At 50.7% G+C, this 27,747-nt stretch overlaps 1 protein-coding gene across 1 annotated transcript; it reads right to left on the bottom strand.

Moving 5' to 3' along the window:
- Positions 1 to 343: 343 nt before the first annotated feature.
- On the bottom strand, positions 344 to 25,565 carry SLC8B1 (solute carrier family 8 member B1). Its single transcript, XM_066260506.1, has 16 exons — positions 24,882 to 25,565; positions 23,280 to 23,517; positions 16,593 to 16,745; positions 16,446 to 16,498; positions 16,241 to 16,297; positions 15,994 to 16,100; positions 15,746 to 15,913; positions 14,701 to 14,808; positions 14,216 to 14,275; positions 13,763 to 13,893; positions 11,791 to 11,932; positions 10,167 to 10,288; positions 8,234 to 8,387; positions 7,596 to 7,676; positions 5,227 to 5,291; positions 344 to 1,093 (listed from the first exon to the last, which is right to left on the bottom strand). Exons 2-16 carry the CDS (start codon positions 23,433 to 23,435, stop codon positions 896 to 898), a joined length of 1,755 nt encoding a protein of 584 aa, XP_066116603.1. The 5' UTR covers positions 23,436 to 23,517; positions 24,882 to 25,565; the 3' UTR covers positions 344 to 895.
- Positions 25,566 to 27,747: the final 2,182 nt, after the last annotated feature.

Below are 27,747 nucleotides of genomic sequence, written 5' to 3'. Positions count from 1 at the left end.
GGCATAAGACAATGGGGCAAAATACTCAGTTGCTTAACGAAGCAGGTCACTAACAGCAGGTGGGGCTGGGGTCTCCTGTCCTCCCCAGTTTGCAGGCACTGGAACCCAGCCCCGGGCTCCCCCCTAGGTAGGCACAGGGCAGAACTCTCCTGTTCTGCAGCTGGAGAGGCCTGAGATGCAGGGCACTGAGTCTGCTGGCAGCAGTGGGTGGTCCCGGAGGTCCAGTCTAGAGCCGTGCCGTCCAGTATGGCAGCCATGAACCGGGCCAGCGCCGCAGGCTGATTCACTAGCCACTGGGTTCAGTGACCTACGACCATGAAAGTTTCACCAGTTTCTTTTGAAAGGCCCTATTAATGTGGTGACTAGAAAATTCAAAATTAGGTGTGAGTCCCATATTCTGTTTCTGTTGGATGGTGCAGCTCTAGAACTAGCCCACAATGGGCAAGGCCCACAAGGCGCTCTGTCCACCAGGCCCCAGCTGCTCCAACTCCGTGCACCTGGGCTCGGTAGCCATTTGAGCCCTGAGAAGACACACCTGTGGGGAGGGGCTGGGCCTCTGTAGTTGCCTCCAGCCTGGAACACTTCACAAGTCTTCCAATACTAGCCTGGAAGGCACCCAGTCATCCCCTCTACCCCAAACCCCAACCTTCGAGAGGCTCAAGATAATTCAAGGACGTCTCCTGTCCACCCTCAGTGAAGCCCCGTCTCCAGTCCCAGAAACGAGGACTGATCTTCTCCCCGCACACAGCAGCGCCTGGGAACCGTCAGCAGGGACGGAACAGCCCCGTGCAGCCCTACTCCCTGCTGTGCAGGCCCCAGGAGGCTTCCATCATCATCTTCCATTGCACTGCCTGCAGTGACATCTTCCGACCACCAGGGGGACTCAGACACGGCCTCACTCACTTTTCATGCGAATCACTCCAAATTCGGTGAGCAGGGCCACAAGGAGGAAGGTCAGGTAGAAGAGGAGCAGGAAGAAGCCATAGGTCCTGTTCAGCTGGAAGGACTGCAGCGGGACCGAGACCAGGGAACAGACGAGGCTGAGGCCCAGGGCGCAGGCCAAGATCCACACCAACAGTCCGTCGGGCTCCAGCTGGGGCGGGAACACGGGAGAGGAGTCACTACACCCAACCACCAAACTGACCCGCCCTGGGGGTGGCATGCCTTCACCACGACCTTCACTGTTGTAAGCCACATAGCTTGTGGTTAACTTGTTAGGGCAGCCCTAGAACACCAATACAACAAGAAGTGAAACTGTCCCTGCCCTACTTTTTTTAAAAGATTTTATTTATTCACTTTAGCGAGAGAGAAAGAGGAGGGGGCAGGGCAAGGAAGCATCAACTCCCATATGGGCCTTGACCAGGCAAGCCCAGGGTTTTGGACTGGTGACCTCAGCATTCCAGGTTGATGCTTTATCCACCGCACCACCACAGGCCAGGCCCCTACCCTCCTTTTCTTCCTTCTAGACTTAGCATATAGCTAACATACATGAGGACTTAACACTCACAGCCTTCCACCTTCCCGACCACCCCAAGGGGAGCCCTTCACCAATCCAGGATGAGAAAGCTGAGTAGTAAGTGATAGAGCTCACCTGGAAGTCCCAGCGCCTAACTGATACCCTGTCCTGCCTCCCCACACAGTGACAAATATGTACACACTCGCCTGACCTGTGGTGGCACAGTGGATAAAGCGTCAACCTGGAAACACTGAGGTTGCCGATTTGAAACCCTGGGCTTGCCTGGTCAAGGCGCATATGGGAGTTGATGCTTCCTGCTCCTCCCCCCTTCTCTCTCTCTCTCTCTCTCTCTCTCTCTCTCTCCTCTCTATAATGAATAAAATATAAAAAAAAAATAAAAAAAAATATGTACACACTCACTGTGGGTATACATACATATAGACCTGCCCATCAAACCTGAAAACTGGGCTCCTACAAGTTAGTGGTTAAGAGCAGCGTCCTTCCATGACCTTCCAGGGTGCTTGATGTCTCAATTAACAGGAAAGTTTCTTTTTCCCTAAACAACACAAAGGTGCTGGAATGCTGGCATGCACTAGCACACACAGGCCCCTCAGGGGGCCCACCCTACAGCCCCATTATCTGGAACTGCCCGAGCATCAATAATGAAAGGAACCATTAAACACAAGGAGTGTATAAACAGAATCTGCTGGGAGGGTGTTTACTTTTGAGCAAAGCAAACTTTTCAAGCAAGGATAAGTAGCAATTTGCTTCTGGGAGTGGCCACTGTGAAAGGCTGGCCCTCCTGTCTGCTGCTAATTACCAGTCAGCCACAAGAGTCTATTCAAGACCTAGAGGCTAGGAGAAAGAGCTGGGGGACTTTGTTCCCATCAACAGCGCCATCTCTCAGCCTCAGGACGGTCCAAGTGCTTTCACAGGCTGAGCCCTAACACCATCCCCTAGGCTATATCCCTCCCTATCTTAATCTTCCTGTTTGGTCTCTGAATTCCAGTCCTTCAGAGTAGATACTGGGATAGGAGAAGCAAACTTGCTGCCTTGCACGGGGTGCAGTCTGCCCTGTGCAATATTTTTAAATAGAGAAAGCTCGCCCTGGCCAGATAGCTCAGTTGGTTAGAACGTCATCCTGATACGCAAGGGTTGCAGGTTCGATCTCTGGTCAGGGTACATACAGGAATAGATAGTTGTTTCTCTCTCCTTTCCTCTCTAAAATCAATCAATAATTTAAAAAAAGGGGGGGGAGTTCACCTAGTATCCTTTTATTTTCTATTTTATTTTTTTGTGTGACAGAGACAGACAGAAAGAGGGACAGACAAGGACAGACAGGAAGGAGATGAGAAGCATCAATTCTTCGTTGTGGCTCCTTAGTCTCCTCAGTTGTTCACTGATCGCTTTCTCATATGTGCCTTGACCAGGGGGCTGCAGCAGAGCGAGTGACCCCTTGCCCAAGCCAGCAACCTTGGGCTCAAGCCAGTGACCTTGGACTTCAAGCTAGTGACCTTTGGGCTCAAGCCAGCAACCATGGGGTCCTGTGTATGATCCCACGCTCAAGCCGGCAACCTCAGGGTTTTGAACCTGGGTCTTCCGTGTCCCAGTCCAATGCTCTATCCACTGCGCCACCGCCTGGTCAGGCTATTTTATTTTTTTGTGACAGAGATGGAGAGAGGGACAGATAGGGACAGACAGGAAGGGAGAGAGATGAGAAGCATCAATTCTTTGTTGTGGCACCTTAGTTGTTCATTGATTGCTTTCTCATATATGCCTTGACCGCAGGGGCTACAGCAGACCAAGTGACTCCTTGCTCAAGCCAGATGAGCCTGCGCTCAAGTGGTGACCTCAGGGCTTTGAACCTGGGTCCTCTGTGTCCCAGTCTGACGCTCTATCCACTGCACCACCATCTGGTCAGGCTATTTTATTAATTTTTAAAAATTTATTATGTTAACATGGATTCAAGTGTTCCACTCAATATAACACTCTTACCCCTCAACAACGTGCCATTATACCCCTCTTGCCCCCCATCCCTCTGGGATTTGCTGTCCTGTTATGTATATATAATTTCACTCATCCCTTCACCTTGTTTGATCCCATCCCCTCATCCTCTTCCCTCTGACAGCTGTCCCTCTGCTCCCTGTGATGACCCCACTTCTGCCTCTATTCCATTCCTCAGTTCACCATGCTCATTAGATTCCACATATAAATGAGATCATATGGTATTTTTCTTTCTCTGCCTGGCTTATTTCACTTAGCATAATAATCTCCAGGTCCATTCATGACATCGTAAACGGTAAGATTTCCTTTTTCGTGGCCACATAGTATTCCATTGTGTATATGTACCACAGCATTTTTATCCACTCGTCCATTGATGGACACTTGGGCTGTTTCCAGATCTTGGCTATTGTAAACAATGCTGCAATAAACATGGGGGTGTATATCTTCTTTTGAATCAGTGTTTTGGGATTCTTCGGATATATTCCTAAAAGTGGGATGGCTGGATCAAAAGGCAGTTCCATTTTTAATTTTTTGAGGAAACGCCCTGTTTTCCACAGCGGCTGCACCAGTCTGCATTCCCACCAGCAGTGCAGGAGGGTTCCCTTTCCTCCATACCTTTCAACACACCCCTTGCTGTGTGTTGATTTGTTAATGAATGCCATTCTGACAGGTGTGTCACCTGGGAGCCTTGTTCCCTTCTTCTCTAGAGAATCTAGACTACCTGGCCACAGGAAGCCCACCTGGCTCACCAGCCATTCCCATTACCTGCCTGGGCCAGAGGCAGGCTCTGAATTTTCCACCTATTAACAGTGTCCCTCAAGTGTCCCACCTCCTTCATTAGGCCCCAGAGAGCTCACTTAAAAAGGCAAATATCCAGTTCCCATGCCCTGGAATGCTTCAATCTGGAGGTCTCTGGCACCCCTGCCCCCAGAGATAGTCTCAGACACTCTGGAAGCCTGAGACCTCTGCCCTTCCATGTGTCTCCAACCTTTTCCAAACCTGCTGGGCTCCCCCAGTCTAGGGATGTCTTCAACAGATGGCCTCTTACCATATTTCCGCATGTATAAGATGCACCCTTTTTGAAAATTTTGGGGTCTAAAACTAGGTGCATCTTATACAGTGGTTGTAGCTTTTTTTACTTGCATTTCCACTTTTTTGAGTGGATGAGGAGTTATATGAATTTTATGATGTATAAAACTTGAGTCCAATAACTTCCTGCCATACATTTTTTTTCAAATTTTGGGCCCCAAAATTAAGGTGCGTCTTATAGATGGGGAGCGTCTTATACATGGGGAAATAGAGTAATTCTCTCTCCCGCCCCATCCTGTGTGGGCAGTGTTGGGATAAGGTGCTCAGCCTGGCCCTTACCTCATACATGCTTATCCATGGTGGTGGGGGTGGTGGTGTCATCAACCCCAGTTCACAGGTGAGGAAACTGAGGCTCAGAGATGTCTACTCATTAAACATCATATAGCAAGAGATGTAACTAATGGGACTTACTCTTGAATCCAGGGACTTTCTGCCCCACCCTGCAATGCTACATCTTATTACTCTGTGAATTTGCAAGGAATACATTTTTCCCCCCAACCTTTCATTCAAACTATTTTAAAGATAGTCTACAAATCAGACTTGTCATAGATTTAGACCAGTCTCTCTGGGAAAGGGTAAAGTGCTCAGGTGTGAATGGTCTCCCGTCCATAGGACCAGGGAAAGACAGGGAGAGTGCATCGTAAGGAAGGCCCCTGGAGAAGCGTCTGGCCACTCACCTTGACCTCTGTGTGGCCCCTGGAGATGTGGAGCAGGCAGCCCAGTCCCACGCCCACTAGGACATCTGCCGCCTGGCTCAGGAAATGCACTGGAACAACCACTCCAGAACCCCGACCACAGAGCCCATTGCTTTCTTTAGGACCTACCCACCCCAGCCCCAAATCCCTCCCTGAGAGACCCTGGCCAGTTTTAATGCCCCTAAGAAGCTTAATGTCCAGTGGGCATTGGCAGTCAATCTGTACGGATAGAATGAGGTGACAGAAATGCTCAGTAATGCCCTGGCTGGATAGCTTGGGTGGTTAGAGCATCACCTGGAAGCACAGAGGTTGCCAGTTTGATCCCCAGTAAGAGCACATACAGGAACAGATCAATGTCCACGTCTCTCTCTCTCTCTCTCTCTCTCTCTCTCTCCTTCCTCTCTCTCTCTCTTTTTTTTTTTTTTTTTTTTTTTTGGTATTTTTTTTCTGAAGCTGGAAACAGGGAGAGACAGTCAGACAGACTCCCGCATGCGCCCGACCGGGATCCACCCGGCACGCCCACCAGGGGCAATGCTCTGCCCACCAGGGGGCGATGCTCTGCCGCGACCAGAGCCACTCTAGCACCTGGGGCAGAGGCCAAGGAGCCATCCCCAGTGCCCGGGCCATCTTTGCTCCAATGGAGCCTCGGCTGCGGGAGGGGAAGAGAGAGACAGAGAGGAAGGGGGGGGTGGAGAAGCAAATGGGCGCTTCTCCTATGTGCTCTGGCCGGAAATCGAACCCGGGTCCCCCGCACGCCAGGCCGATGCTCTACCGCTGAGCCAACCGGCCAGGGCCTCTCTCCTTCCTCTCTTGCTAAAATCAATCAATAAAAAATATTTTTAGGCCCTGGCCGGTCCTCTCTCCTTCCTCTCTTGCTAAAATCAATCAATAAAAAATATTTTTAGGCCCTGGCCGGTTGGCTCAGTGGTAGAGCGTGAGCCTGGCGTGTGGGGGACCCGGGTTCGATTCCCGGCCAGGGCACATAGGAGAAGCGCCCATTTGCTTCTCCACCCCCCCTCCTTCCTCTCTGTCTCTCTCTTCCCCTCCCGCAGCCGAGGCTCCATTGGAGCAAAGATGGCCTGGGTGCTGGGGATGGCTCCTTGGCCTCTGCCCCAGGCGCTAGAGTGGCTCTGGTCACAGCAAAGCGACGCCCCGGAGGGGTAGAGCATCGACCCTGGTGGGCGTGCCGGGTGGATCCCGGTCGGGCGCATGCGGAAGTCTGTCTGACTGTCTCTCCCCATTTCCAGCTTCAGAAAAATACAAAGAAAGCAAAACAAAAATATTTTTAAATCCTTGGTACCTGGTAAGCACTCAGCAGATGGAGAAACTGAGGCTAGGTGATATGAAGTGGCTGCCCATCGTCCACAGAGGGACCAGTGACGGAGCAAATCAAGGCCACCTCCACGGTTGTTCAGGGGACTTGGCTCCAGGAGGGGCACCCTCTTTCCCACCTCAACCTGAGAGGCCAGGAGAGGCCACAGTCAGGAACAGGTCTCAGTGGGATATGGGCCACTAGGAGTTACAAAGGGCGGGTTCCCCTGCACGGTCCCCAATTCTGACCATGCCCGCACCTCAGCTCACCCACCCACAGGGGCTCGGGCGGAGCAGCATTTTAGTGCTTTTAAAGAACATTGCAACCAGCCAGCAACATCTATCACTTGTTGGATACAGGCCATGTGCTGACCACACAACCAGTTCACAGAGATAGCTAAAATGTGCACAAAGCCTCAGGGGCCACCATGGGCATGTGGCAGCGCTGGGACCGGAACCCAAAACTATCTGGTCTTGAAGCTTTCTTCTTCACAGCTGCCTGTGGCTGAGCCTGCCTGCAGGCCAATCGGCCCCCTGCTCACTTTTCTAGATCAAGTTTTACTAGGACAGAGGCACGCCTATTTGTGCATGTACGGCCTGTGGCTATTTTCACAGGACAGCAACAGCAGCCAAAGAGAGCTTACGGCCCACAAAGACTCAAATATTTCACTTCTGGCCCTTTAAGAAAAAGTTTGCTGACTTCTGACATCTACAGACCATGATTTATAAGCAAGGGCGGTCCACTGGGCACACATCCACTCCGCGTGGGGGCATCTACTCATAATACCAACCCTGACAATATCTGCCAGCCACTCGGTGCTTACCAGGTGCCAAGCATTTCTGTTGCCTCATCCAATCCTCACAACCACCCTGCTGAGGTCCGTCCTCTCCATAATCCCATTTTATGGACAAGGAAGTGGAGGCTCCAGCAGCCACGTCACCTGCCCCAGGTGTGCCAGTGAGAGTCAATCCTGAAAGGGTGGGCGCAGAGCACACCCATGGCTCTCCAGAGCCCATGCCACCAGCATCAGGAAGGATACTGAAAATGATGCCACCAAAACAGGCTGAGAACGCCATCCGCGGGTAGCCCTGGCGGGCCAGCGTAAAATCTGAGAAGGCATCTGCAGGGAAAAGAGAGAAGACCTTGAGGGGGGAGTGGCTGCTCCAGGCCCTCCCTGGTCATTCACGCCTTCCTTCCTACCCAGAGATATTCGGTCAACAAACACAGATAAAGCGCGCCCTGGACCCAGCAGTAGCCGACTGGCTGCTAGGATAGGCCACCATGCCCTCCTTGATTCCTTAACCCCATTCTTTCTTTCTCAGCAGAGGCAACTTTGTGGGTGTGACACGCCACCACCCACTTTTTCACCTGAGTCACGTCTGCTCTAGCTCATACACTATCTCCATGCAAATTAGGAAAAGGTGTCCCAAAAGGTAAGTGAAAGAAATGCTAGATTTCGGCTCCCCTGGCCCCTTCTCTGGATGCTCCCATGCAGCGCACAACGTGGCCACCCCTACCTGGCATCTGCAGCTAGGGAAGCATGTATGTATGTATGTGTGACATGTGCAGGCATGTCAAGTGCCTAGGATCCTTCAGCCCACACACAGTTCCGGCTAGGTGAGTAAAGGGCAGGGAAGTGGCTTGCTCATCCCAGCACCCCGCTCGGCCCTGAGTCACCTCCGATGCTGTTCCCCCAGGCCAGCAGCGTGAGTCCCAGGACAGTGTTGCTTAGCCGGAAGACCACGCCCAGGGACCGTAAGATGTTCACCACCTCGGTGGCAGCTGCGTTAATCCACAGGGCGCTAGTCAGGAAGCCCAGGAAAGCAAAGATCTGGGGAGGAAAACCGTGTGCAAATGGGACCAAGGCCGGCCCCCAACAGGGACACAGCCTCAGTTCCTCATCTGTAAAACGGGGCGATAATAATAATACCTACGTCATGAGATTGTCACGAACATAAAAAGAGTTAACAAATGTAAAGAAATTAGAGCCGAGCACATAGTAATCAGTAAAATGTTAGCTCAATATTACCATTTTGTGAAGAGTAGGTTCACAAAGCTTTCATCGGATTTCCTGTCTATGGACCAAATGTCACCCATCACAAGAAGGAACCCCCTGTTAGCACTCACACCCCATCCCCCTGACCTTCACCCCAGCCCCATCACTCTGCTTCCCGTCTCCATGGACTTGCCCATTCTAGACATGTCATATAAATGGCCTCATTATTTATACAATACACGGTCCTTTGTGACCACGTGTTCACGTGGCACAATGTTTTCAAGGTGAGTCCCTGTTGGAGCATGTGCTGGGACTTCAAAGACTGGGAAGAAATGCTGACTGAAAACCACTGCTCTAAATGATCAACTTGCTGAAAATTCGACCCCCCTAGGGTTGGTACATCCATTCGGTTTCTAAAAATAAAAACCACTTTTATCAATAAAAATTGAAATGTAAAAAAAAAAAAAAGAAACGAAATGTAAAAAATGACAATTTTAAGTAAATTTTGTTTCTGGACAAATTGCCTAAAAATTCTTTTGCATTCTGCAGAACAAACAGAATGGGAAAAAAGACACCCACAGAGACCAAATCATTCATTCTGTCACTAGAATGAGATCACTAGGAACCCAGGTGTATCCTCGCTGGTGTGGCGGAAGTCTGGAAGCTCTTCAAGAAGGGCAACACACCGTTACCATTTGATCCAGCAGTTCTGCTCCTAAAAATATACCCAAATGAAATGAAGGCCTATGTTCATACAAAGTTTTTTATGCAAATGTTCAGGGTAGCACTATTCATAATATCCCCAAAGAAGAAACAACCCAAACGTCCATCAACAGGTAAATGGATACACAAAATGGTCTATACCCATATGAATGGAATATTACTCAGCCATGAAAAATATTTACTAATACATACTACAATGTGGATACACTTCGAAAACATTTTGCTAATAAGTGAGAGAAGCCAGCCACAAAAGATCACATAGTATAGGATGGCATTTATAGAAAATGTCCAGAACAGGCAAATCCATAGAGACAGAAAGCAGGTTGCCAGTGGTCAAGGGATGGAGGAAGAGGGGTGATGGGGTGTGATTGCTGGGTTTTCTTTTTGGAGTGATGAAAATGCTTGAAAATGGACAGTGGTGATGATTGTGCAACTCGTGAATATACTGTTGACCCTGGGACAACCCAGGAGTTAGGGGCCCTGCAGCCAAAAATCTGCATATAATTACAACCAGCTCCTGGCACCCACAGATTTCCAACTGTGGATGAGAATACAGTTGTCTCTTGAATAGCACAGATTTGAACTGTGTGGGTCCACTTATAAGTTCAAGGGTCAAGTGTACTAAAAAACCCACTAAGTCGTACATTTCAAATGGGCAGATTTTATGGTATGGGAATTGCATCTCAATAAAATAAAGCTGTTACCAAAACAGACACACACACAAGAGGACCTTGAATAGGTATAGGTACAGTAACTCTCAAATGTGGTTTTAAAGACCTGTTCTTGCAGAATGTTGACTACTGGCTTAACTACCCCAGACTGGCAGAGAGGACATCTGCCTAGAAGACCTCAGTGTCCCCTCTCCCAGCTTGGAGACCCCAGGATTCTTACCCAGTGAAACCTGGGAGGCTCGTTGTTAGATGTGGCAAAAAAGGTCCCTGCAGCCAAGGCCGTACCCGTGATCACCACTACACCCCAGACAGGAAAGAGGCCGCCTATCTCATAGACACCATCTGCAGAGGGATGAAAAAGGAAGCTGGGACTCTTCACCACTTCAACTTGGCACCTCCTCCTAGAGGCCCCCCAGGATGACTGAGGAGGTCTGGGGGGTGAGACTTATGAATAAAACCCACTTATACTCAATTGTTTGGATACAAGACAGATCCCTCCTAGGTGCCCATCCCTGTCCTAGGCACTTTAGGGAACAGAGAAATTAGACACAGCTCCTGCCCTCAATCTAGTCATATAGGAAATAAGACAGACACATGAAAAACAGACCCTCTCCAGCCTTCTGTTATGAAACTAGTGTGTGGACAGCTAAGACGACTTACCACTGCTCCCCTATACCACACCCATGGCAGACATCATTAATCAATCATGATGCTTCTGTCCAACTGAACTTCAAGGCAGCACCTTCCAGCCAGGCATTACCAATGGATGGGCATTGCTCCATGAGCTGAACCCAACCCATTAATTCTGGAGCCCAGCACCTGTTCTCCTGATAAGGCAGGATTGGTTTGGGGAAACGAATTCATCATAAAGTTATGAAGGTTCTAGAGGCTTCATATAAGAATAAAGGGAAGGAACCCTGCAGGAAGGCAGGCCACTCTAGAATTCTCCACACACCACCCTTTTGCCACTATGGAGTCGGTACTGATCTTAAAGGCAACGGATGGCTGGACCACCCGGAACTTGCAACCAGGCTTTCCTTTGTTGTTTCTCTAGTCCCGGCTCATTGGCTCGCAAACATCAGTGGCAGCTGGCAACCCCTAGGGGGCGCCCTTCTCAGCTCTGGGTCACACTGTCCAACTCCCCTTTCCCTGGCTGCCTGTGTCCCCCTATAAATCAGGGAAGAAACTCACAGGGAATTTGACAGCCGTTTCATCCTGACACTGTCATAGCAAGTAATGCCAATGACAGAGACAGGAATGGGCTGCATGAGACTAGTTAGACAACAGGAAAAACCTGAGCTGCAGGAGTCAGAACACACCTGGCAAGACAGGCATTGCTCTACCCAGAGCAGGTATGAAAAACCCCCCTGGGCAGACGGAGAAAACTCCAATGCGGCAGGGACCAGCCAGCTCACACCGAAGCCACCTAATAGGCAATGGAGGGGCGTGTGATGGAGCAGATGGCAGGCATCCCCACAGGGGAGAGGGAGGGTGCCCATCCTCAGCTTGAGCCATTTTGCCTCCAGGAATGTGGCCCCGATTTTCTAGAGAAACCCAAACTTTCCAGGGTTTTGATGTGAAATCTCCAATTTTTAAATCTAGGCAAACAAGCCAGAGAGGCTGGACTTGGTCCAAAGGTCACCAGGCTGCAGCCTCCATCTGGAGCCCGCAAGACTGGACCAGCTGGCTGTTAGGAAGCTGGAGTCCCTGACGGCACAGGCACAAGCATGTATTAAGTGCCTGCTGTATGTCCAGGATTCTGCTGCTGGCCTGGGGCCCCCTGTGTGGTTGAGAAGAAAGCTCAGAGAAGGAACGTGGGCTGGCCAAGGGGAGGGGATACTCACAGCATCCCGACTGCAGGGTCAGGACCAAGACCAGAGGGCTGATCACCAGCTGCAGGCAGTTGAGGGGCCGTTTCCAGTTCCTGTCTTCTTTGTCGGGGTCCACCAGGGGGACGGTGAGGAGCAACAGGAACTCCACGGGCAGCTGTCCAGTTTGAGAAGGCAGGAAGGTGTCATCAGGGAGACCTTCGTCTGGGCTGGCTCCACCAGCTCTATTTCTCAAGAACAGGGCTATTGTGCAGAAGCGCCATCTGTGTGTGCGGGCCGGCTGAGAGCCTGTGTTAGGCTCCCACTGCTGCCGTAACACATGCCACATGGACAGCCCCCATCCTGCAGATTTATCCCCTTCTGCTCTGGAAGGTGGACGTTCTGAAAGCAAGGTGTCAGCCGAGTTCTGTTTGGAGGCTGGAGGGGAGCCTGCTTCCTTGTCTTTTCCAGCTCCTGGGGGCTGCCCGCATTCCCTGGCCCCGTGCCATGCTAAGCTGTGCTTCTGGGGTCACCCTCTGACTCCCTATTTCCCCACAAAGACCCTTGTGGTGACATTGAGCCCATCTAGATAATCCAGGATAATCCCACCATCTCAAGTTCCTTCACATCTGCAAAGTCTTTTGCCACATCAGGTAGCAAACCCACAGGTTATGGGGATCAGGACAGGCACATCTGTGGGGGGGCATTATTCAGCCAACTACAGTACCTTATCCACGAATCCTCACAACAACCTGATGCATAGGAATTATTATTTTCCTACCTTCCAGATGGAGAAACTGAGGCTCAGAGAGGTTAAGGAACATCTCTGAAGCCACACAGCGGGTATATGCAGCTGGGATACAGGGCCAGCTCTGAAAGATTCCACACCTTGTGTTTTTACCCAGTAACTAAATCAGTAATAACATTTAAGGAGTGTTTACTATATGCTAGGTATGACACTAAGCCCTTCTCACATATTAAATTGTTACAACAACTGTTGTAGGCTGGATACTATTTCCAATTTTTAATCCCTTCCTGTAACTGAATCAAATACCTGCACACTTTGTGAAATGACTAGAATGTTGCAGAATGTAGTTTCCTGTCCCTTCTGTGTTGAACTTGGTCATGTCACTAGCTTTGACCAAAGGGCTGCTGGTGAATGTCATGTGAACTGAGGTTTAAAATGTGCTTGTGAAACTTTCCTTGGTCTCTCCAAAAAGACAGCATGGTCCCAAGTACCCCCTGGCCCCAGGATAAGATGTGGAGCAGACCTAAACACTGACTGTGGCCTGAAAACAGTCACCCTACAACCCTAAATACTGTCTTAGTCAGTCAGTGAGATTCTGAGGCCTTTCGTTACACAGCTTTGTTGCAGCAATAACTTGCTGATACAACCACTGCAGAAGAGAGGTAGTATCATTATCCCCATTTTACAGTGGAGGAAACAGAGGCTCAGAGAGGTGAAATGACTTGCCCAAGGTCGTGAAGCAGCCAGAGCCACTGTGGGGTACAAACATAGTTCACTATTTGCTCCCTGGGACTGAGGAAGCCTAAAATGTACACACGATGGAGGCTTCCAGGTTGTGTCCAGGAGAAGGGCTGTGAGGTGTGACAACCGACTTTTTGGTCCTGGTGAGTGGAAGGCAGCTGGAGCTGTGCCTGATGTACACCAGCCTGGGTACCCCTGCTCATATCCGGGCCTCAGGGGACTTTCAGCCCAAGGAAGCAACAGGTGATTTCATGGGAAGTCATCGTGGCCCACCTCACGCCAGCCCGTTTTCTACCCTCACCCTCTCTCTGTTCCTGAGCAGATGTGCTCCTCCCATGGGGGACAGCGTCCCAGGTCGGTCCATCAGCCAAGCTCAATGACTCAGTGTCCCCATCAAGTCCCACGTTATATAATTCCGAGAGGCTCTCAGCAGACCTCCCTCCCCCTCACTAAGTTAGAGAAGGTTGAGTGGCCACTGTCATGAAGCCAGGAGCCCAGTTCCAGGGTCCCCACTCCTACCTTGAACACCTTGAGGACCCTCCAGTATGCTGGCTTGCTCCTCCACTTCCTGTAATCCAGGGGGTTGAGGGCCTGGACCAGGATCTGTGCTGTGGTCGTCTCGTAGAAAAGCAGTGGCTGGTAGTCTTCCCCTGGGTGTGCAAGGAAGGGAGGGGCTGGGGTCCAGGCCGGCTCAGCCTCCAGGACAGTCTCCCTGCCTTCAGTCCTCCCAGCCCTCGGAAAGAGGAAAACCCAATACCTGGTCGGGGGGGCAGAGGAGCCTGGCCCCACTGCTCAGCCGAGGTGCAGTGAGTGGCGAGGCTGGCCTTGACCCTCATTCCTGGTGCCTGGAGCCTCTCCACCTACTCAGCCCTGGAACTCCGGCCCCAGCTGGCCACAGGGCCTTGGACTCACCTCTCCACCTACCCAGCCCTGGAACACCCACCCCAGCTAGCCACAGAGCCCTGGACTCACTGTAGTCATTGCTGTTGGTAGCAGAAGACACCAGATCCTCCTCAGAATCTGACAGCATCTCTGTAGGACAGAGGGGAGGGTGTCACATGAGCCAGCCAGCCAGCCCAGACTCTCCACAGCCAGGGTAGGGCCACTCTAGGCAGCTTTCAGGGTGCAAGGGGCTGCCAGGCTCTCTGCATTTTGGATTTCTCAGCAATCACCACGCAGGCTCAGGAATTCTCAGAGTGAGAAAGTCTAACTCACAAAACATTTCAAAGACAACGTTATAACCAGTAAACTTGGACAGAGAACAGATCAGGAAGCTTCCCCAGCCTGGCAAAAGCACGCAGGTGCAGGCGGCCTTTGGCAGAAGGAGTAGCAAAAGCACAGAGGTGAGGGGTGATGGCCATGGCCTCCGGAGACAAAAGGCGACAGGGGAGCGTGTGGAGGGTGACAGCCTCCATGGCCCTCTCTGGGGGGGGGGGGGGGGCAACACAGACCCTTACCTGGAGTAGCTGGCATGGAGTAGACCAGGGACTTCCTCCGCTGCCATCGGTAGATCCAGGTGCAGAGAACCACAGTGACCACGTAGAATGCATAGAAGCTTAGGTAACCTGCAGACAAGGGTGCAGGCTGTGTCACCAAGTGCCACCCTGGCTGTAGGGCCCAGAGAACAAGGGCTAGCAGTTCTATTGCTGGTGCCTGCTAGTGGTGGCTCTGTGTTCCCCAGCCCAGTGGCAGCAGTGAATGGCCATTTCCTGGAGGTTCCTTGAGCCATTGTCCCTTCTCACCCCGCACTCTAACAATCCAGCCATCACGGACATAATGCCTGACACACAGGGGCCCCCAAGCCCCATTCAGGTGCTGGGGGTCAGCGTCCCACTCTGTGCCCTGGGAGGCTGAGCCCTGCAGACCGCAGGCCGCAGCCTGGAGCTCTGGTGGTTCCAGCCCACGGGGACCGGGCAGCATGTGAGGAGGCAGCCAGAGAGGGCCCGCCTGGGCTATTCCTCCCTCGCCCCCTCCACACCCTGCTGCCTCTCTAGCCGGTGACCCTGTAGAAGGCAACCCTGTTGCTCTTCTGGGTGGCTCTAGCCCCGGGCCGCCAGCCCTCACTAGGCTCTAGCCACCCTACTTCCTGCCTGTTCAGACCTGGGAGGGGGGACGGCTGCCGCTGCTGTGGGTCCCTGTGCATCTCAGACTACCTTGTTGGCTTCCTTAACCCTCTGCCGACTGTGCCTCCACCCATGTTCCTTGAACCATCTGAAGGGACTGTGTATGCTGCTGATAGCCGATGCCCACAGTTAGCATCCCGGCTCTACTGCTTGTTAGGATTTGAAATTGTGAGAATTCTGAACATCACCCCTGGCTCTGCCCTGCCCCACCAGTTATCCGAACTGTATGTTCTCTTTTTCTTTCTAGCTGTCTTGGGTAGAGTTTCTGTCCCCTGGAACCAAAGGAGATCTGTGCCCTGCTGGCCCCTCCCTTCTGTCCCCCTGGGCCCCCAACCCGTCAGCCCCAGGATGCCCCTGCCCCAGCCCTGTGGCTGCTCACCCAGGGCCCACGCCAGCGTGATCTTGCCGAGGTAGAGTGCAGTGAAGGTCAGGAACACGGCCACCATGTAGAAAATGATGTCTCTGAGGAAGGGCCTGGAGGCGGCCGTGAAGGGGCGCAGGATGGCAATGCCACCTGCCACCACGGTGGTCACCAGCACGCCCGCGCCTGGAGGACAGGATGTCAGGCTCAGCCCACCCTGCGCCTCCTCCTGCTGCCCTGCCACCCATAGCCAGGGCCCCTCATACCAAACAATGCCCCGAAGGCCAGGCCGGCCGTGTGCGGGTCCGAGAAAGCCACCACGGCACTGAAGATATCGGGTGCACCGTTCCCAAATGCCAGGAAGGTGACGCCATGGGTGCGCATGTCAAGGGGGGGTCGGTGCAGAGGACCCAGCCTGCCTGGGTCTTTCCTGGGCCATGTGCTGCCACCCTGTGCCCCAGCCACTCCCTACCCCCCACCCCCCAGGGTGCAGGATCTGGACAAAAGGATACTGCCACATTGTGGGAAAGCTTGAACAGAGTAGAAATAGCTGACAAGTTAGGACAGAAGCTACGGAGAAAAGGCAAATGGTGAGGACTCCAAAGTAAGTGACCCCAGGCTCCTACCCTCCCCCCAAACCTGGGGTTGACCAAATGTCAACCTCCCAAGACTCGTTTGCCCATCTACAAGCTGGACATGAGCCCAGGGCCAAACTCACAACTTCTCGGCGGTGAGTCCCAGAATCAGAAACAGGTAAAGCAGCCAGAAAGCCTGGTGGTGTTGGGGGGGTTGGAGAGGGAAAGCAGCGTTAAGTACAGCAGGGGCCACCAGCCCTGCCCACCAGCTCCCTGAGGCAGGGCCTCACATAGAGGGTGATGGCCAGAGGGAGGAGGCTGGAGGGGAAGCAGCAAAAGATGCCTGCCAGGTAGTCCAGGTAGCCCCCCTCGCTGTGGCAGTCAGGGTTGGTCCGGATGAAGTCACAGCGGTCAGAAGCGTTCAGGCCACACACATCACGACACTGCAGGAAGAAAAGGAGAGGGGGACAGCTAGACCAGGCCCGTCTGAGCAAGAAAAGGAGAGGGGGACAGCTAGACCAGGCCCGTCTGAGCAGCCGACGATAACCTCCTTTAGGCTGGCCTCTAAGCCTCCCATTCTCTCCAGGTACCAACTGCATACTTTAATTTTTTAAAAATTAATTTTGAGCCTGACCTGTGGTGGCGCAGTGGATAAAGCGTCGACCTGGAAATGCTGAGGTTGCCAGTTCGAAACCCTGGGCTTGCCTGGTCAAGGCACATATGGGAGTTGATGCTTCCAGCTCCTCCCCCCCTTCTCTCTCTCTGTCTCTCCTCTCTCTCTCTCTCTCTCTCTCTCTCTCTCTGTCTCTCCCTCTCCTCTCTAAAATGAATAAAAAAAAAGAAGAAAAAAAATTAATTTTGAAAAATTTACGGTATTTTAAATCAAATAAAATTGTTTGAAGTGAACATAAGCAATTTGTGAGTACATGTTTGTTTCAAACAAAAACAAAAACAGATAATATACAAAGATTTCTAAATTTCCCCTTCTTATCCTTGCCCTCCACAATCGCGCCTCTCTTCAGAGGTCCTGCTGTGATCAGTTTGAAGCGTGCCCTTACAGACATTGCTCAGTTCCATGACATTTATGTACAGTGGTACCTTGAGATACGAATTTAATTCATTCTGTAACCGAGCTCGTAAGTCAGTCAACTCGTATATCAAACTGCCGATACTGGACCCGTGAGTCAACGTGCCAACTAGTGGCAGCTTCCCGAATCATGACTCGTATCTCGGAATTTCGCTCAGATCTCGAACAAAAATACGGACCGAGGTACAGCTCGTATCTTAAAAAAAATTGTATGTTGGTCTGTTCGTATCTCAAGGTACCACTGTATATGTATGTCATATATATATATATTTGTCATATATATATCATACATGTGTGTGTATATATATATACATACATATATGACATATATCCTATTTTACAGTTTGGTTTATTTTACAGAAATCTCTTTTTTCTGCAATTTGCTTTAACTTCTTTACATATATGTCATATACTAATATATTGATACACAATGATGAAGAGGGCAACAAAAGTCAAAATATTCTGGGTGATTTCTAGATGCCAGGCACAGTGCTAGGAACCTAAGTGTATCTCAGTTGCCCTAGTGTTAGTTGGGTAGCTCGGTTGGTTGGAGCATCGTTCCGAAGTGCAGAGTTGCTGGTTCAAGCACCATCAGGGCACATATGAGACTAGATGGATGTTCCTCTCTGTCTGTCTGTCTCTCTCCCCTTTCTCTCAAAAGTTAATAAATAAAAAATTTTAAAATAAATTCATGTATCTCAATCTGCACAACAAACAACCTTGAGAGGAAGGGACTATTATCATGCTCATCATACAGATAAGGAGACTAAGACAGTGTCCTGGGTCCGCACCGTGATGGAGTCAGGGTTGGAAGTCAGGCCATATGAGATTCTAGAACCCCCATTCTTATTATCACACCCCCTTGCCTCACCATAGGCTTTTTTTAACAGCAGCATAGTATTTCATACTACGAAGGACACACAGTAGAGCTAACATTTCCCTGCTGGTGGGCATTTGGGTGTGTCTAATTTTCCAATGATTCCAACAGTGAACATCCTTGCACATGACTCTTGGAGCACTTGCTAGAATATTTTGTCAGAGAGGATTCTAGAAGTGAAAGTGCTGAGTCAGAGCAGATCCTAGTCAGAGTGCCTCCAGAAGCACCCCAGAGACGAGACGAGAATTTACAGGCATACCTCATTTTAGGGTGCTTCGTGGATACTGCACTTTTTTACAGATTGAGGTCTGTCCCTGCGCCAAGCAGGTCTATCAACACCATTTTTCCAACATCATTTGCTCACTTCATGTCTCTGTGATACATTTTGGCAATTTTGGCAATATTTTAAATACTGGTTAGCTATTATTGTGCTGGTTCCCCCCTCTCTCTCTTTCTCTCTCTCTCTCTCTTTTAAATTTGACAATCTAAGGGGAAAAGAGTTCAGTGCTTCTGACTAAATAGACAGGTGGTGCCTGACCTGTGGTGGCGCAGTAGACAAAGCGACCTGGAATGCTGAGGTCACTGGTTCGAAAACCCAGGCTTGCCCGGTCAAGGCACATATGGGAATTGATGCTTCCTGCTCCTCCCCCAACCCTCTCTTCTATCTCTAAAAATGAGTAAAATCTAAAAAAAATTAAATAGACAGCTATTGCATGTTTTAAAAATTCTTGCTGTACACCAGTCAAAACCGTTGATCCACAGCATTTAAAATCTTGCTCCCCAAATATGTCATCAGTTTGGCTCAAATAAACCCTTATAAAAATTCTCTACAGGCACCTCAACAGCCTAGACATTCTCCCTTCCTACACTTTTTGTTTAAAAACTTCATCAAATCCACCTCGCATCCATTAGAAAGACTACTATTAAAAATAAATAACTGCGCCGGCCAGTTAGCTTGGTTAGTTAGAGCATTACCTCGAAGCGTAGAGGTTGCCAGTTCGATACTCGGTCAGGGCACATACAGAAACAGATCTATGTCCTGTCTCTCTGTCTCTCTCTCCCTTCCTCTCTCTGTAAAATCAATCAATAAAAAATTTTTTTAAAGTCCCTGCTTAAAATAAATATATAAATAACAAGTGCTGGCAAAGGTGTGGAGAAATCGGACCCTTGCGCACTGTTGGTTGATATGTCAAATGTTGTAGTTGCTGTGCCAAACAACATGACCGTTCTCCCTAAAATTAAAAGTAGAATGACCAGATGAGCCCGCAAATCTACTTCTAGGTATGTACCAGAAGGAAGTGAAAGCAGGGTCTCAAAGAGATATTTATACACTCATGTCCACAGCAGCATTATCCGCAAGAGCCAAAGGGTTTGGAAGCAACCCAAGAGTCCATCGCCAGATAAAGGAATAAACGAATTGTGGCATATCCATACAATGGAATATTACTCGACCTTGAAAAAGAAAGTTCTGACATGTGCTACAGCGTGGAGGAGCCTTGAGAATGCTGTGCTAAGTGAAGTTAGCGAGTCACAAAAAGACAACAGTTCTATTTGTATAAGGTACCTGGAAGAGTTAAATTCATCGAGACAGAAAGCAGAATGGTGGTTGCAAGGGGGTAAAGGAAGAAGGAAATGGGGAGTTGTTATTTAATGGGTTTAAAGTTTTAGTCCGGCAAGATAAAAAAAAGTTCAGGAGATGGCTGGTGGTGATGGTCGCACAACAGTGTGAATGTCCTCCATGCCACTGAGCTGTACACTTATAAATGGTTAAGATGGTGAATTTTAGGTTATGTACATTTTAACACGCAGGAGTAGTAGGAAACATCAGCTCGTAGTAGTTGCTTTTTGTAGGTGCCTTGACCAGGCAAGTGCAGGGTTTCAACCTGGCAACCTTAGCGTTCCAAGTCGACACTTTATCCACTGTGCCACCACAGGTCAGGCTACCATAATTTTTTTAGAAAGCTTTGCCAATCACACTTCCACCTTCTCCACAAGCCCACTCTGAACTCTCACCAACATCAAACTGCAGGTGAAATTTCCTGTCTCCGACCCTCTGGCCATCTCCCCATCCCTTGATCACTGGCTCTCTACGGCTGCAACACTGAATCCACTCTACCTATTTCCTGTGCAGTTCCTTCTGCCTGGTAAGCCGCTCTGCTTTCCCCCCAGCTAATCCACATTTCACCCTCCAGTTCTTTTTTTTTTTTTTTTTGCATTTTTCTGAAGCTGGAAACAGGGAGAGACAGTCAGACAGACTCCCGCATGCGCCCGACCGGGATCCACCCGGCACGCCCACCAGGGGGCGACGCTCTGCCCACCAGGGGGCGATGCTCTGCCCATCCTGGGCGTCGCCATGTTGCGACCCTCCTGGGCGTCGCCATGTTGCGACCAGAGCCACTCTAGCGCCTGGGGCAGAGGCCACAGAGCCATCCCCAGTGCCCGGGCCATCTTTGCTCCAATGGAGCCTTGGCTGCGGGAGGGGAAGAGAGAGACAGAGAGGAAGGCGCGGCGGAGGGGTGGAGAAGCAAATGGGCGCTTCTCCTATGTGCCCTGGCCGGGAATCGAACCCGGGTCCTCTGCACGCTAGGCCGACGCTCTACCGCTGAGCCAACCGGCCAGGGCCCCCTCCAGTTCTTAGTTGCCAAAATGCCTCTTCCAGGTAGCCTTCCCTGACTACCCCATCCCCCATCAGAAACCCCACTTATAAGTTCTCATCACCCAGGACTTTGAAATCCCCCAGTAGGATCACAGATGTGATTAATTCCTGCCTCTCCCATCAAAGTCTTGCACAGTGCAGGGCACACATCATCGTAATTGTTTTGCTATACACATCAACTCACTCAGTCCCTGTAACAGACCTAAGAGGTTGATACAATTGTTTCCATTTCACAGATGAGAAAACCCAGGCCTTCCTTGATAGTTGTCCCTCCCCATCTCACTCTATCACATCCCTGTTCTGTTTTCTATGTCCTCACCACCAAGTGGAATTGTCCCACCTGTGGTGGTGCAGTAGAATGCTGAAGTCACCAGTTTGAAACCCTGGGCTTGCCGGGCCAAGGCACATACGAGAAGCAACTACTATGGGTTGATGCTTCCCACTCCTCCCCACCTTTCTCACTCTCCTCTCTCTAAAATTAATACTAAAGTACTTTAAAAAAAGAAAGAAACTATCCTGTTGGTTTATTTGTTAATGTGTTGCTCATCCGTGTCCCTCGCTAGAGGGTAAGCTCCATGAGGGCAGGGACCGTGTTTCTCTGCTCCCTGCTATACCTCCAGCATGTGGCACTGATCCCGGCACATAGTAAGTGCTCGATTAACACTTGTTGAATAGATGACTGCTCAGAAAGGATCCAGGTGAGGAGCAGGTGGCCTTTCCCAGCCTGCAGGCTCCCTGGACAGTGGCGGCCCAGAGACTGGCAGGACTTCCAGAGGGGCAGCTGCCGCGTCTGTCCTGGGAGGTGGAAGACTACAGGGCAAAGGCGTGAATTCAGCACGAGGTGGCCACAAGTTCAATTCCTGATTCTGTCCCTTCCCTTGTGGCCAACTTCCTCCCCCTGAACCTCAGTTTCCTCATCTATATAGCACAGAGGTAATCATTACCATCTTGGGGGTTGGGGGGGGGACTTGGCGAGCTCGGCACAGTGCTCCATAGCGCATAGAGAAACTCTTGCACAAACTACAGTTAACCCCAGTTTTCCTGCCCCCAAGAGACAGCAGGCAATTTTGTAACCACAGTAACCACAAACCACTTTGCCATCTGTAAAATGGTGTCATTAACTCTTCACCTGCCTCAGAGGGTGGGCATGAAAGCACTTTGCAGCCCCATAAAGTTGCTGTGGGCGCTAAACACTGAGCCCGCTAGTACACGTGGGGAGGAATGTGACTACCTTCTCCCCCTGAAGAAAATACAAGGCAGAACTTGAGCTCCTTGCAGCTGGAGGGGATTGTGGTCCCCTGCCTTCAGTCACTCACCACTGTGACCTCTCTTCCCCTTACAGAATGGAATGATGCAAGTTCACAATGGCCTTATACCCTCCCTGCCCCAGGAGGAAGCCATTTTGCCTCTTACCCAAAGGACCCCTTTGCTTCCCACTCTGTGCGCCCAAGTCAACTGCACCACCATCCCCGCAATGGCTGAGGCCAGGAATCTGAAGCCATCCTCGCCTCCTCTCTTTCTCTCACCATCTAATTCATCAGTACATCCCACTTACTGTGCCTCCAACATTTATCCCAAGTCTTACCACTTCTTTCCTATCTCCCAGACCCATCATCACTCATCTGGATAGCTAAAGGAGCCAGCCACCCCACTGGTCCCCTTGCTGCCACTCTCACCCCTCTCAATCCATTGTCCCCAGACAAGCCAGAGAGATCCTTCAAAGATAAACTCTGATATTTACATCCCACTGCTTAAAACCCACAATTGGTTCCCCAGTATCATAAAAAAATCTAAGCTCCTAGCCTCAGCAATATAAAGCCTTTTATAATCTGGCCACCACTACCTCTCCATCCTCATCTCTTTAACTTTCTTCTCTTCACTCTGTTCCAGGCATTCTGGCCTCCTCATTGCTACAGGAACACACTAAGCTTGTTCTTGCACCAGGGCCTTTGCATGTGCTGTTCTCTTTTGCCTGGAATGCTCTACCCCCAGATGTCTGTACAAGTGGTTCCTTTTCTTCATTCAGGGCTTTGCTCAAAGGTCACTTCCTCATAGCAGCTATCTGTGACCACTCAATCTGAAAGAGTTGTAAATATATCCCCCCTTACACTCCCATCTCCCAATACCACTTGATCCCATGATTTGTAGCATCTTACCACATGAACTTTACATATTTACTTCTTTATCTGACCTCCCAGGAGACTGTTACCCCCAACACAGCAGGGACTTTTGTTTCTACTGTTCCCTGGGGTATCCCAGGGTTCAGTTTAGTATCTAGGACATAGTAGATGCTCAATAAATATTTGTTTATTGGATAAATACACCCCCCTATGCCAGCTTCCCAACTGGATACTCACATCTACCACAGAAGTCTGGTTCACACCTGAGGCTGGAATCGGGGGGCTGGTGTGGGCCCCCGAAGATGGGTCACTGGCCCAGGACCCTGTCTCCACCATCAGCAGCACATAGAGCAAACATAACGCCCAGTGCAGATTCAGTTGCCTGTTGGCCATCAGCCCTCACCGGGCCTGGCCTTCACCCTCTGCTTCCTCTTCTGCAGTGTTTCAGTTCCAAACAGCTAGCAGCTCCAGCCACCTGCAGGTTGGGAGTAAGAAGGAGGAACAGTGTCACTGAAGACCCCAAGACCCAGCAGGAGGGGCCTGACAACTTTTTCAACTGGGGAAAAAGTACCCCCTCCTTCCCTTACCAAAGGAAAACCAATGTAGAAACCCACATGCTGGAAGGACCCAGGCCACACCCCTCCCACCCAGCTTATTCAGCAAACAGATTAGATAGGCCCTTCTTCCAGTGCCCCAGTAACCGTACCCATGGAAACCCAGGGCCCTCCCCCCTAGCCTGAAATCAGAATGTGGAGGCTGGAAGGGGCTGTCCTGAGATTCAGAATCCCGATATTGCCTAACGTGTGGTGGCGCAGCAGATAAAGCCTTGACCTGGAATGCTGAGGTTGCCCATTTGAAACCCTGGGCTTGCCCAGTCAAGGCACAGACAAGAAGCAACTATATGAGTTGATGCTTCCTGTTCTTCCTTTCTTTCTCTTTCTCTCTCCTCTCTATAAAATCAATAAATAAAATCTTTAAAAAAAATAAATAAAAGAATCCAGAGATTGCTGCCTCCAGGGGCAAGCTGGGTTAGATAAATACAGGAAGTGGGCAGTGCTGGGGACTCCGCACATCCTCAGAAGGAAAAAAACATACTTTTGGGAGTGGACTTGGCTTCAGGGCCACACCGATTTGAGACTACTAAGCAATGCTGTTGTTTGATGTCTTATAATGAGTCAAGCCCTTAACACCGCTGACTTCATTTAATTCCCCACGACTCGCCTAGAGGGCGCACTGCTGTTACTCCCATTTTACAGATGAGCAAACCGGCACAGAGCCAGGTGTTTCCTCACTCTCAGCCACCGGGACTTGCCTCCCTCATCTAGTTCTCAGAACAACTTGGAGAAGTTGTTATCCCCACCCCTTTTACAAAGGAGTGAGCTGGGGTCAGAGGAATTCCTTACACTGTCTGAGGTCACACAGCAAGGAGGTCACGAAGCCAACCGTGCCTTGGATAGGGAAATCGAGGCCCAGAGGCAAGCGAATTGCTCAAAGCCACACAGCCGTTTAGCAGTTTAGCAAATTCCGCTGCACTCTGCCTATCCCTCAACACCAAGGGGAAAATGACTTCATTTTTCTTATGAAGAAATTAAGCTGAAAAAGAAAATAAAATCCTTGGTACACTAATTTCCTTCTTTTAGCTCTTCCACACGTTGTATATAAGGATGTCTAATTTCTGCCATCAAGAAAAACACAGCCCAGAAAACGTTTTTGGTTTTGTGTGTGTGTATGCAATCTTTTGCACGGCGTTTCTCAACCCCTGGCAGGGGGAGGAGGCCGTGAGAAAGAGTAGGGGACAGAAGGGGACAAAAGAGGCCGATCCCAGCACTCTTTCCTCACCTGTTGACTCTAACCTCTTTTGTCGTTCTCCTGAGCTTCACTTGTCACCGACTTGGAAGCGCTGACCAGCAACAGGAGACTTCAGGTTTCCAATACAGTGCCAGACACGAGCTGTGTGGCGTTGGGGAGATCCCTTCACCTCTCTGAGCTTTTAATTCTCCCGTAAAATGGAGACAAATGCTGGCTCATCAGAATACAATAGGGTTCAACCAATGCTCGCGCCTTTGGTGCCCCCAACTTGAGGATCCGCACGCGTCTCCTCTCTATTGCTCGCGGATTTCTCATACTCATTCACAGGAGGTATTTACTGAGCGCCCACCTGTGCGCACGTCCGGTGCCCAGCGCTCAGACGCTTGGAAGTTCTGCAGCTCTCATAGGAAGATGCGGGGGCAGCAAACTGCGACAGCGACCACCTCTGAGGCTGCACTTTGTAGGTGCGATGTCCCAAGAACAACGTGCTCAGATTCCCAATCCCCAAAGATGTTGAGAAGTTGAACTCCGGGTGCTGGGTCCTCCCGCAGCGCCCTAGCAGGGACGCAGGCTCCTCTTACCTCGGGCTGGGCCTCGGACCCATAACCCCCCAAACTCGACCTTGCGGGGTCTCGCGGCCTTCCCAGTCCGCCTGCTGGCCGGCTCCGCCCGACCTTCCGCCCCGACACGGTCGGCCCTGGCGCCCCGCCCTCTGCAGCGTCCGGGGCTGGTCCGAGAGCTAGTCTCCGGCTCGCCCCGCTCAGGCCCCGCCCCTTGCACCTCCCCCGCCCGTGGACAAGTCCCCTTGGACTCGCCCCGCCCCTGCTTAAAGGCACAAGCACCCGGGGAGATCAGGAGAGTCTAACACTTGAACGGTCCTCTGATCCCTCTGCTCATAGGTTCTGCTTTCGCCGCTTAAGCAGAAGCGAAGCTGAAACCAGACGGGTAAAGGCAACAGGAGACCGGGAGAGGGGAAGTTAGAGGGTGAAACTAAGGGGTTCTATTCCCGAAGGTGGGATAGGCAAGAAGATGCCTAGTAATGGATGGCGATAAGGAGTATTGAAGAAGGTCTTACGTGGGGAGGGCCCCGTCTTACTCACAAATATCCAGCTGACCTCACTGAAATGCTTAACTGGGTTGAGCACTTCCCTCTAGCTGCATCGCTTTTAAGAGGAATAAGGCAAATAGGTCAAGACTGGGAAGTTAGTGATCTCGTCCTGACCGATGACAGTGATCCTCTACTTTCCCAGGCTCCTGGAGCAGTTCTGGTCACTTCCATCCTTTCTGCCGCTGGCGTGGGGAGAGCACGGGGGTGGGAGGAGGGCTGGACCAGGGTGATGAGGCTGGAAGCCAACGCCTCCTCTCAGGCCGCTCCTCCAGCCCACACCCGGCACGCATCTAATCCCACAACCTCTAAATCTGCTTGCTTCCTCCTCGCCTCCAGGACTGAGGCTCCGCTCCGAGCCTGACGTCTGAGGCCCTTCGCCTTCCATCCCTCGAGCCCCTTTCCGACTTCCTTTTACCTCCACCTCCGTCGTCTCCTGCTCTGGCCCCGGAAATGATCCTCATTCTCTGAACACCTTGCTACTTACACATGGCCACACCGCTGCTCCTTCTGAGTCCTCTGCCCCCATGCCAGCCCTTTCCTCCTCCACCTAATGGACTCCTACGCATGTTGCCAGGCCCAGCTCAAATGCCACCCCCTCCAGGTGGTGTTCCACCTTCCTCCCTGTCCTCCGCACCTGAAGTTTCACACCTTTAAAGAAAGCATACTTCTAATTCCCCGCTTAATATGTTTGGAATCTCAGAGCATCAGGGTCCTTTTTGACCTTTGGTAGACATTTAGACTCTGAGCTTCAGTTTCTTTCCCTGTCAAACGGGACGACCATAGAGCCTAACTCATGGGGTCCTTGCATGATGAAACAGCCCTGGATAAAGCCCCAAGCTCTTGATGCATCTGTGTTTGGAAAATGCAAGAGGTGACGAATAGGGGATATTTAGGCAACATAATAAGCATCAAAAGGGAGCTATATTTTACAGATAGGTGGAGAAAGGACCCTCAACTCCCACTGGGTGGAAAGTGGCCTACAGCATCACGTGCAAGCAGGTCCTGTCCTAACCTTTTATGAACAAACCCTGAACCAATGAAAAGAAATAATGACTTTATTATAAACTTAAACTTATAGTGAGTGTTCCCATGTTTGTCCCATTTAATAGCCCTGTGGCATGAGGGTTACCGTGATCACCATTACATAGAGGAGGAAAATTGAGATTTAGGAGGATAAGGCGACCTGTCCTTGAGGCAACCCACCTGGAAGTGGCAGAGACAGGATTTGCACCCAGGTCTGGAGGACACCAAGTGAATTCCCTCCACCACCATGGTCCTGCATCACTCAGAAGGCCAGATCAGCCTGACACTGAGCACCCCCGTTCAGGAGACAAATGCGTGGGTTGCAGCTCTGGGAACAATGCAAATACCTGGGGAAAGCATAAGCAGAAGTAGTAAAGGCGGCGGGGGAACTCGGAAGGGAAAAGAGAAAGAGAATCAGAACTTTCAGTCTTAACCCAAGAGGTTCAGAAACTTGGAAGTTCCCTTAAGATGCTCAAGTCTCACCTGCAACCAATGCAAGTTCTCCTCCTGACCCTAGCAGCCCTTACTTGAACTCTGCAGGGATGGGGTGCTCATTACCTCCCATGACGATCCAGTGGACAGAACCAGCTGTGAGGAAGTGTTTCCATTGGCATTGCCAGGAGGAGTCTCCATGGGACTAGTCCTTCTAGAAAGTGACGTGGCAATTGATAAATGTCAGTCTTTTTTTTTTTTTTGTATTTTTCTGAAGCTGGAAACAGAGAGAGACAGTCAGACAGACTCCCGCATGCGCCCGACTGGGATCCA

This window comes from Saccopteryx bilineata, chromosome 2 (assembly GCF_036850765.1).
Source record: "Saccopteryx bilineata isolate mSacBil1 chromosome 2, mSacBil1_pri_phased_curated, whole genome shotgun sequence".
Classification (NCBI taxonomy): Eukaryota; Metazoa; Chordata; class Mammalia; order Chiroptera; family Emballonuridae; genus Saccopteryx; species Saccopteryx bilineata.
This window is presented reverse-complemented; position numbering and strand designations above follow the sequence as displayed.

What these genes read in the sequence shown, in the direction of transcription:
- SLC8B1 (XM_066260506.1), bottom strand. Translation starts at nt 23,435, where the DNA reads ATGGCCAACAGGCAACTGAATCTGCACTGGGCGTTATGTTTGCTCTAT. An exon ending in CTCTGGCCATCACCCTCTAT is followed by an intron (nt 16,499 to 16,592) that starts GTGAGGCCCTGC and finishes CAACACCACCAG; the next exon opens with GCTTTCTGGCTGCTTTACCT. An exon ending in CACGCTGGCGTGGGCCCTGG is followed by an intron (nt 14,809 to 15,745) that starts GTGAGCAGCCAC and finishes CCTTGTCTGCAG; the next exon opens with GTTACCTAAGCTTCTATGCA.